At 28.5% G+C, this 11981-nt stretch overlaps 1 protein-coding gene across 1 annotated transcript; it reads right to left on the bottom strand.

The window, feature by feature from the left end:
• Positions 1-2846: 2846 nt before the first annotated feature.
• Positions 2847-3839, bottom strand: LOC142617865 (heavy metal-associated isoprenylated plant protein 16-like). The gene is made up of 3 exons (XM_075790847.1): positions 3668-3839; positions 3480-3564; positions 2847-3386 (listed from the first exon to the last, which is right to left on the bottom strand). Exons 1-3 carry the CDS (start codon positions 3671-3673, stop codon positions 3079-3081), a joined length of 399 nt encoding a protein of 132 aa, XP_075646962.1. The 5' UTR covers positions 3674-3839; the 3' UTR covers positions 2847-3078.
• Between the last annotated feature and the right edge of the window lie 8142 nt (positions 3840-11981).

Genomic DNA, 11981 nt, shown 5'->3' with positions numbered 1-11981 from the left:
ATGGCCCAAAATTTTGGAATATGTTTTCTCATTTTATGGTTTTTTTCCTATGAATGAAAGTTTTATATGCATAATTATTTAAAATTTCAATAAATATTAATGATTTTCATGTGATCTGAATGACAAAAAAAAAATCAGAGGTGCCACATCCACAACATTTTTACAACATTTTCACAACAAATCACTGATGGTTAGTTGTTATTGGTTCAAATTTGAACTTAACACTAAAATTACTTTTTTGCCCCAATAATAACAACTAGTAACAAGCTGCCACTTAGGATTTGTTGTAAAAATATTGTGAAAATGTTGTGGACATATCATTTCTCAAAAAAAATTTCTAACCCATTTTCCAAGTTGTAACAAAATACAAGAAAATAAATATGTTTTCTAGAAAATGTTTATCGAAAAATGTTTTCCATTAAATAATACATATAATCTTTCCATTAGGAGAAAAAGTTGGACTACTAAAAACCCTACGAATAAATTAACACGTAGCCATTGCCCATCAGTAAGTATGTAAATTTTTTTAACTAGAAAAAGCTAACAAAGAAAGTAATCTTTGTTTAGAGAGAGAAAGTTTTCCTTCGAGTGAGAAAGAGATTGCCAAAAAAATCAAAATTGGTTACCTTAGTGGAACCCATAGTTTTATCAACATTATCTCATTTTTCTCAATTCCATTACTATCTAGAATAAACAGATATAAGCAAATGCTTTAGATGGAAATGGTTTTATAAGTTTATAAATTTAATTGAAAAAAAATTAAACTTTTAGAATCTATATAAATAATAATAGGTGAAGCTGAGAGAAACTCAAATTAGAATTCCAAATTAGAGTTCCAATTTTGTGCCATGTGTCCTAAGTTATTTATTCTTAAAAAATTTTATTTCTTAATTTTAGAATCAAATGTGGGACCACATCATAAATATTCATCCAAATGAGTAATTAAGTACAAAAACCAAAGAGTTAAAAAAAAAAAGTACTTCACAATAATTTTTTTATTTAAAAATAGACAATTTACATTTTATACCTCAAATTATCCTTACAATAATTTTTTAAAGATTTTAAAAAATATAAAAATGACTATAAATATTATTTAAATTATATATATATAGATTATATTATGCATCTTATTGTATATCTTTAAGTATATCCATGCATATGCATGGGGTTACAAGCTAGTTTAATTTAAAAGAGGATACAAATCCTATGAGAACTTTTTATATGTAGATTCCCTCCACTATTTTTATCGTTAAAGAGGGGGGAGGAGAGAGGTAATTTGACTTCTACTTTTTTTTTTCTAGGTCTTGAAAGTGATTCATGGGAGTAATTTAGAAGTAGAGTTATCAAACACATACGTGTTATGGGATAAACCTACTTTCTTATGCAATCAAGATTCACGAAGTAGCTTATAAGATGGATCCAAATAGAGAAGTGTATGAAACTTTTTCAACCTTTTTATGGAGGTGGGATATTTAGCCTAGTTTTAGTCTTGGCAAAAATTTAGACTACCTTTTATCTGTCCAATATAACAAGAATTAAAATGCCCTACAAATAGTTGGGTATTGTTTTCTTTTAGAAGGCAAGCACGCAGTTCTATTTTATGAAAAGTCAATGAATGGATTGTTGTGTCTTTTGGACTACTCATAGGGGCATGAGCTTCCTTCGGTTCGTCCTTTTTAGTTGACCCAGTCACGACTATGTCTAAATATGAGAATTATAGTCATTTATATAAGGATTATCTAATTTTCAAACCCCACCTACAACAACAACAACAACATATATATATATATATATATATATATATATATATATATATATATATATATATATCAACTGATTTTTTTTATGTGATATACAATGAGCAATCATCATAGAGCAAACACCATAAATTAAATTTTATTTTAGCATCATAATTCACACAAGGATGAACTTTCTATTCCCATGAAGAAAAGTTAAAGGTTGAAAGTAACCCTTTAACCGTTATAGCCGACACAAATGACAATCGGGATTACCTTGAAAGAGTTGGATCTCACCTTTTGAGCCTTTAAATTATACTAGTAAAGTATTCTATCATAGAAAAATTGCACTAAAATAAATAGTGACGAACGTTTCCCTCAAGGGTCCCTTATGTCAATATCGGTAGTGGTGGGTATGTTACATTTCAAATTATACATAGAAGATTTTCTTTAAAATACAATTAGCTTTCATTTATAAATCCATAATTGGGCTAGTAGTATGTTGGTTGAAGCATCCAGAATAGAACAAATCTCCTAGATAATATGACAGGGTTCAATGAAAATGAAAATTTCATCAATCGACAAAAAATAAGCACTCTATGGTTTTGGGTCCCTTATGATGATGAATCTCTAATATGGCCTTAACTTGGCCTAGTTTTGTGTCAATCTTGAGAAATTGGATTGTATTTGACTTTGTGGGCCTGAGTTGACCAATCTTGTTGACTGGCCTCGTGAACTCGATGGGTTATATCGTTGGGTTTTTGGCTAAACTTCATGAGCTTGAGTTTAGCTGATCTTGTGGACTGAATTTTGTCAATTTTGTGGCTAAAATAATGGATTTTGGGCTTTGTCGATTTTTTAAGATAAGTATGATAAAAACCCCAAATATGTGCAAAAAATGTCCCACCTATAAAGTATGAAGTTTTAAGAGATCTTTAATTTTACTTAGTAAATAACTTAGGATTGAATGACAATTGGAATTTGGAACTCCTTATCCCCACTTTATTAGATATTTTGAGGTTGACTTGGAAGTTTAATTAGATGTCCATTTTCCACCAATTGCTCAATTTAGAGAATTTTCATTAATGCTATATTGAAGAAATGTATTTCAACAAAAAACCACATGCCCATTACATGAAAATAATCTCTTTTACAGCACTCTCTCTTTATAATTTTATTATCACTTCATATCATGCTTTAAGACAAAATTTTCTCTTTTCCATTGAATGAGAACCATAAATAATCAATCCACACTTTTCTATACTTAAGTGCTCTTACTTTTGATTCTTAAATCAAATTCAATCTCAGGAACCATATGCATCAAATAATTCTTGCACATAGGTCACATAATATTGCAAGAGTTCTGGTTGTAACCCGCGACTTCATATGCATAATATGGTGCACCAGGTTGATAATAATATGGTACACCGGCTTGATAAGTTGGCCAAACCATTGATTGTATTCCAGATTCACTAGGTTTGGTCTCTTGCTTTGCTTTTTCCCCCTCAGTACTGACTGGCGAGACACTCGTTAACTCAGCAAATCCAACTTTCTTCCTCAGCAAAGATGTCAAGATGACTGAATCAATGTTGTCCCCGACAACAACAATCTGACTGCTGTCCTCACCTTGTAGAGAGACTGATTCCACACCTTAAGAGCCCAAAAGAAAAACAATCTGATCATTAGTTTTAAATTCCTAATCAATTTTAACAATGACCAGATAAAAGACATAAAAATGAGTACCTTGTAGACCAACTGCAATCTGCATGGCCTTGGACCGAGCATTCTTTTTGCCATTATTTAAGGTGACCCTGATCACTACCTTTTGCTGCAATAAATTTAAGAAGTGTAAATTAATGACATAAAAATGCTTGGAAGTACATAAGGAACAGAAATTGTAAGTAATTGTTCATCATGGTATTCATCATTACCTTCATTTTCTTGGTGAGAGAGTTCAAATTCCTATCAGGGAGCTGCAGGGTGCTTTGTTTGGCTAGCTAAGTCCGGGTGTCGTTGCTTAATGTCAGAAAGAAACAAAGAGAAAGGGATATATTATCTCCGCCAGAGAGTTCAAAATCTTATCTGGGAGCAAAGTGTGTTTAGGTAGCTAATTATTCTGGGTGTCGTAGCTTAATATATATAGGCGTAACCGCGTAAGTTTAAGTTCACAGTTACGCTAATTGTTTGTCCTGTCCAGAAAGTATGGTCTACTACTTTATGAAACTTGCACGCGGTTTGCTTGACTTATAGTTGACGAGGTCAAATGCAAATATAAGGACTGTCATCATTTATGGACTCTGAAGTTTGATCAAGATCAAACAAAATTTTGAAATGAATCCAGTTTAACCATGGAATGAATCCAGTATAAATTAAATAACTTTTATAAGGAGAGCTATATTTTACACTTTCTACACTTTTTTTTCCTTTTTTAGTTTTTACCAAAGAAGAAAGTAACTCATGTCATATTGAATAGTAACATTACAATTTTTTTGAGCTTTTTATTTTATTTTTCAAGTTTGATTGTGATGTTCTACTGTGATAAATTGTCACATCACATGTTAATCCATTTGAGCTTTTCATTTGTTTGTCTTTTTAGACAAATAATAACATACTTTTATAAGTTACAATAATTTTATCATATTTATCTATTACTGAAATTGCACTGAACTCCAACACCGTAATAAAAATTTGAGAAACTGGTGAATGACTCCTATAAATTTAAGTAGAAAGTGTTACGTTTACAATGTTTTCATAACAAATTATAAGTTATTGCTGGTTCTAATTTAAACACACTACTAAAATTACTTTTTTCATTTACCAGCAACAATAAGATACAAAAGATTTATTGTGAAAATATTGATAGACACAACATTTCTGTTCTAAGTATCATTCTTAGTCTAACTAGGGGCAATGCTACTAACACAACCAGTACATCCACCATAATTAATCTGCCAACCTTATGGAAAATAAAGTCAAATGTTACAACTTAAGATTTATGACAATGACCGAAGTAAAGCAAAAGCTTTTTTTTTTTTGGACGTAATAGCGATTAGCACTAAAAAGCGAAAGCACTGGATGATGTAGAGTAGGAAAACTAGTAGAAACTTCTCTATTATCAAATTTATCTTTGGATTGGAACGACGTAAGCAATGCTACTAAGTACTAACACAACTAGTACATCCATCATAATTAATCTGCCAACATTATGGAAAATCAAGTCAAACGTTACAACTTAAGATTTATGACAAATGACCGAAGTAAAGCAAAAGCAATTTTTATTTTTATTTTTATTTATTTTGTGTGGATGTAATAGCGATTAGCACTAAAAAGCGAAAGCACTAGATCATGTAGAGTAGGAAAACTAGTAGAAACTTCTCTATTATCAAATTGTAACATATATATATATATATATATATATATATATATATATATATATGATATTTGGTATAGCATAAAAGTCTGGCGTGTGGAAAATGAGTCAACTGAAATTGTAAATCACGACCACTATCGATATAAGGGACCCCTTGAAGGAAAAGTTTCTTTGTATTTATTTTAGTGCAATCTTTCCATGATAGTATGCTTTACTATACTTGAAAGGCCCTAAAGGTGAATACCAACTCTTTCTAGGTAATCTCAATTGTCATTTGCCTGAGGTATAAATTAAGATTAAAAGGGTTTCAACTTTCAACTTTTCTTCATGGGAATAGAATTCTATTCCCATTAAGAAAAGTTGAAAGTTGAAGGCTCATCACTAGGATAAATTATGTTGCTTAAATAGAATTTCAATTTATGATATTCACTCTATGATGATTGCTTATTGTCATCAAACAAAAACATAAGTTATATATATATATATATATATATATATATATATATATATATATATATTTTTGTGAATTGAGTTAAAAAATTAGATAATTTTTTTATAAAACGACAATAATTCTCATATTTAGACACGGTCGTGACTACGTCAACTACAGAGGAAGAACCGAAGAAAGCCCATGTCCCTATAGGTAGTCCAAAAAACACCACAAACTATTCATTGGCTTTTCAATTTTCATAAAAGAGAACCGCGGACTTGCCTTCTAATAGCACTATACCCAACTATTTGTAGGACATTTTTCTACAACTTTTACTGGACAGATAAAAGATGGTCTAAATTTTTGTCTAGACTAAAAATGGGTTTATACACCCACCTCCACAAAAAAGGTGAAAAAGTTTCATACACTTCTCCCATTTGGATCCATCTTAAAAGCTAGTTCGTCAATCTTGATTGCATAAAAAAGAATTTTTGTCTATAACATGTGTTTGATAACTCTGCTTTCAAATTACTCCCATGAATCACTTTTCAACACCTTGAAAAAAAAAGAGTAGATGTCAAATTTTCATATTATTATCTATTATAAGCAACCAATAAAATAAATAATTTTTTTTTAATAACTGTGAAGTGGCTTTTGCCTAATTTGGTACAACTTTCTTTTTTCTTTTCAATTTTTTGAAAATTAATAACTATTTAAAAAACCTTCATTTAGAAAATAAAATTGGTGTTTTATTAATAAAAAAGAAAGTATGGTTTCAAAAAGGATATCAATCAAACAAGTAGGAAGTATTGTTTTCAGACCCGGGTCATTCAAAGAACCGGTAAAGGGAGAGGTTCAAGATTTTTAAGGTTGAAGCGAGATTCAACCGAGGTCAAACCACAATGACATCATAATTACTTTAATAATTAATTTAAACCCAAATATAGATATTAAATTTAAAATAATAACAAAATTAACTAATATATCTATATGTGTGAGGGAAATTTAATGATTTTCAAGCATATATTTACAAATTAAATAAGAAAGTTAATCAAATAGAATAATAAACCATGGAAACATTAAGAGTTATGATTAATTTTTGAAGTAAAGTTGAATATCTTTGAAGGATTTTAGTTATAATTTTTTTTAATATTCCCTTTAAGAGATGGATAATTTAATTTAGTAAAATAGAATTGTGTGAAGTTGTTTAAAAAAAAAAATTGTGTTAAGTTTACTTCAAGTATTTTCTATTCTATTGTTGAACATCAACTTGCAAGCATAGCTTAATGGTTAGACTTTAGCTCTAAATCAGTTTGGTTGGGCCTAGGTTCTAAATCTGGTAATTGCACTTTTCTAATTTTTTAAAAGTTGATAAAGACATATTAATTCACTCCATATTTTTTATTATGTGATGTAATATAGAGATGTACTGTGAAATCTTGTTTTTTTGTTTATTCAATGCTTTATTTTTATAGTATGATGATGCTTGTAAATCTTGTTGAGGGGTATATTATCATCAACTATTTCTTCATGTTCAACATTTGAAGTTTGGTCCAACCTTATTTGTTCAATTTTAAGATTTCATCACTTTTTCATTTTGTTGCATCATTTGTATTAATCACTAATGAATTGACATTGGAAGATTCTTGACTGGATCTTACAAAGTTTTGCCTTATAGATTTATTGTCGCTATGATTTTTGCATAGGTATTCACATTCAAATTAAAATTCAGTGATGTGACAACTTTTTGTAAAGATTTTATATTTTTTTGTTACTTTATAAGGAATAGTGTAGCAAAAGAGTTAATATAGCACATTGGATTGCGTTTTTTTCCTTCCATGCCTTTTTGTCATTTCAAGGTGCTTAAAAAATCTTAGCAACTGTGTAATTTTCAAAACCATCATTTAGATTGAATTCATTCAAATGAAGTAGGAAAATGTATTTTCTTCCTAAAATTTTCTTCAAATCATGTAGGATTCCTTCTCTAGTATCAATTTTCATATGAGGAATATATTTTTTTTATATTATGATCAAAAGTTTTACAATAATTTAAATAAGTTGTACCTCAGTTTGTTTTTCAGTAAGATTTCTTGCAGATTTATTTAGGATTTTCTTAGCATCTTGATCAAATATCACAAAAGTTATTTTGTTAGTTGCATCAAAAACTTCAACTTGAATCATGTATCCAAAGTAGTTTGCAATTGTGTACATAGTACTTATAGTGAGATGAATATGTTATAAATATTTGGAGAGTATGTAGTTAATGTGAGTGCCTTTAACCTTGGGATAGGGATTTTTTTTTTTATGTATTTCACATTTTTCACACCAAAATAATCCTAATTGTGATTTGACCTTCCTTTCATAAAGTACGCATGAAATGAATACCAACCCGTCATTGTATCAACGTTGCTTGTTGTAATACCATAGCATTTCACATCCCACAATGAACTTTGAAGTTAATATGAATTTTTTAAAATGTAAATAGTATGATGTATTATTATTTTTTCAAGTAAATGATGAGTATAATTTGAAATGATTAATAAACTTGTTTGGTAGAATCTCATTCAATGCATTTGATATCTTCTATTGTCTTCATATTCTTTAAAGATAAATCCTCCAATGAAAATTGTTTTGCATGTATTTTTTATCTTTCTTGTATAGAATCATGTTTTTGACCATTCCTATAGTTGAATTTAAAAAAATATATATATATATATATATATATATATATATATATATATTATGTAAATAGCATTTTTTGAGATAGTATATGCTATTTATCATAATTTTTCTGTTATTAATAATTTTAAAATATGCATCTGTCAATTATTTCATCAACCTCAAGAATTTCAAGATATATATATATATTGCACTGGTCGATGACAAAGAGAATTTTCCTGCATAAATTGCATAGACATGCTTTCATGAGCATGAAATTTTCTAGAAGTATCATTTGCACGTGGGAGAGGCGGAAGAGAGTTTGTAAATGGGTAAGGATTTTGGCTTTGATCTACACGTAGGAAGGATCAGATACCTGGGTCATAATATGTAAAGTAATAACTGGGCTTGGGCTTTTCACAAGGTTTGGTTTGTTTTTAAAAGGTATCCCATTTTGTAGAGAATAACATTTGGTCTAATTGCAAAGAACAGCCCATATTTTTATATAACAGTAAAAAGAAGTTACTATGATCTATTAGGTAATAGTAAAAAAAACTTAATAAAAATATGTTAAAAAGGCTAAATGCAAAATTAGAGTGTCACATGACAAGACCTCATGCACTCCCGCACGAAGTTTCTACATTTATATATACTAATTTGTAACCCCATGCATACGCATGGATATACTTAAAAATATACAAAAAGATAGATAGTATAATTCCTATATATATAATTTAAATACTATTGATAGTCATTCTTATATTTTGTTGACTTTTTAAAAAGTTTTGTAAGAATATTATTAGGTATAAAATGTAAATTGTCTATTTTATTTTTTAATTACTTCTTAATTTTTGTTATTGTGAAGCACTTTTTTTTTAACGATATATTCATTCTAGACTCTTTGGTTTTGTACTAAATAACTCACTTGAATTAATATTTATGATGTGGTCCCACATTTGATTCTAAAATTAGGAAATAAAACTCTCTTTAAAAATATTTAGTTTAGAACACATGACACAAAATTGGATTGTAATTTAAAATTTGCCTATTAATATATATATATATATATATATATATATATATATATATATATATATATATATGCATATGATATTTGGTATAGCATAAAAGTCTAGTGTGCGGAAAATGAGTCAACTGAAAATGTAAACCACAACCACTATCGACATAAGGGACCCCTTGAAGGAAAAGTTTATTTTTACTTATTTTAGTGGAATCTTTCCATGATAGAATGCTTTACTCTACTTTAAAGGCACTAACGGTGAATAACAGCTCTTTCTAGGTAATCTCAATTGTCATTTGCCGGAGTTATAAAGGTTAAAAGGGTTTCAACTTTTCTTCGTGGGAATAGATGGTTGATCATATAAATTATGATGCTTAAATAGACTTTCAATTTATGATATTCGCTCTATGATGATTGCTTATTGTCATCAAACAAAAAAATAATTTTTTTTTTGTGTAAATAGAGTTTGACTATTTAATAATCCTTATATAAAACGGCAATAATCCTCATATTTAGACACAGTCATGACCGCATCAACTAAAGAGGAAGAAGTAGAACCAAAGAAAGCCCATGTCCCTATAAGTAGTCCAAATAACACCACAAACTATTCATTGGCTTTTCATAAAAGAGAACCACGGACTTACCTTCTAAAAGCACAATACCCAACTATTTGTAGGACCTTTTTCTACAACTTTTACTAGACAGATAAAAGGTAGTCTAAATTTTTGTCTGGACTAAAAATGGGTTTATACACCCACCTCCACCAAAAAGGTGAATAAGTTTCATACACATCCATGTTATAAGCTACTTCGTGAATCTTGATTGCATAAAAAAGAAGTTTTGTCTATAAAAACTAAAAGTGTTTGATAACTCTACCTTTAAATTACTCCCATGAATCACTTTTCAACACCTTGAAAAAAAGAAAGAGTAGAGGTCAAATTTTCATATTATTATTTATTATTAGCAAACAATAAAAAAAGAAAAAAATTAATAACTGTGAAGTGGCTTTTGTCTAATTTGGTACAACTTTTTTTTTCTTTTCAGTTTTTTGAAATAAACTATTTAAAAAACCTTCATTTAGAAAAGAAAGTTCGTGCTTTAGCAATAAAAAGAAAGTATGGTTTCAAAAAGGATATCAATCAAACAAGTAGGAAGCATGGTTTTCAGACCCAGACCATTCAAAGAACCGGTGAAAGGAGAAGTTCAAGGTTTTTAAAATTTGACCGAGATTTGACCGAGGTTGAACCGCGATGACGCCATAATTACTTTAATAATTAATTAAAACTCATATATAGATATTAAATTTATAAAACTAGCAAAATTGACTAATATATCTATATGTATGAGGGAAATTTAATGATTTTCAAGCAAATATTTACAAATTATATAAGAAAGTTAATAAAATAGAATAATAAACCATGAAAACATTAAGAGTTATGATTAATTTTTGAAATAAAGTTGAATAACTTTGAAGGATTTTAATTATAATTATAATTTTATATATATATATATATATATATATATATATATATATATATATTCCCTTTAAGAGATGGATAATTTAATTCAGTAGGATAGAATTGTGTCAAGTTGTTTAAAAAAAAAATGCGTTAAGTTTTCTTCAAGTATTTTCTTTTCTATCATTAAGCATCAACTTGCAAGCGTAACTTAGTGGTTAGACTTTAGCTTTGAGTCTAATTGGCTGTGCCTAGGTTCTAAACTAGGTAAGCACACTTTTCTATTTTTTTAAAAGTTGATAAAGACATGCTAATTCATTCCATATCATTATCTATTTCTTCATTTTCAACGTTTGAAGTTTGGTCCGTCCCTATTTGTTCAATTAGGAGATTTTATCACTTTTTCATTTTGTTGCATCATTTGTATTAATCACTAATGAATTGACATTGGAAGATTCCCGTCCATTCCATATCATTTTATATTTCTTCATCTTCAACGTTTGAAGTTTGGTCCATCCCTATTTGTTCAATTATGAGATTTCATCACTTTTTCATTTTGTTGCATCATTTGTATTAATCACTAATGAATTGACATTGGAAGATTCCTGACTGGATCTTACAAAATTTTGACTTGCGGATTTATTGTCGCAAAGATTTTGCATAGGTATCTGTATTCATATTAGATTTTAGTGATGTGACAATTTTTTGTAAATGATTCTACAACCTTACTTAATATCTTTCTATTAGAAGTGAATTTTGACAAATACACCATTAGATTACATTTTCTTCTTATATCTTCCATGCTTGCAAAATTTCTATAAAATTAAAGATCAATAACTACGTTATCAATAAATTGTTTAAATTGCAAGTTTTTGAAATTTAAAATTATGCATAAAATGTAAACTTATAGATCATGTAGTAAATAATATCCAATTGGCAAAAAATTTGATATCTTTATTAAGAACACAAAGAACATGCAATTCAATGGTTAGATTTTCAAAATATGTAGTAATGTGAATAATATTGAATAAAGTTGTAGCCTTAGGCTACAACCAATTTTGTAGATACAATCGATTTTGTAGCTAAACTTTGTCCTTTTTTTTTTCTTACATACCTTTTTGTCACTTCAACGTGCATAAAAAATCTTAACAATTGTGTAATTTTCAAAACTATCATTTAAATTGAATTCATTCAAACAAAGTAGGAAAATGTATTTTCTTCCTAAAATTTTATTCAGTTCATGTGGGATTCCTTCTCCAGTATCAATTTGCATTTGAGGAATATATTTTATATATATTATGATTAGAAA

This window comes from Castanea sativa, chromosome 11, assembly GCF_040712315.1.
Source record: "Castanea sativa cultivar Marrone di Chiusa Pesio chromosome 11, ASM4071231v1".
Lineage (NCBI taxonomy): Eukaryota > Viridiplantae > Streptophyta > Magnoliopsida > Fagales > Fagaceae > Castanea > Castanea sativa.
This window is presented reverse-complemented; position numbering and strand designations above follow the sequence as displayed.

Excerpts from the sequence above, each read along its gene's own strand:
- LOC142617865 (XM_075790847.1), bottom strand. Across the intron at positions 3,387-3,479 it reads GATTGCAGTTGGTCTACAAG|GTGTGGAATCAGTCTCTCTA; the intron begins GTACTCATTTTT and ends TGGGCTCTTAAG.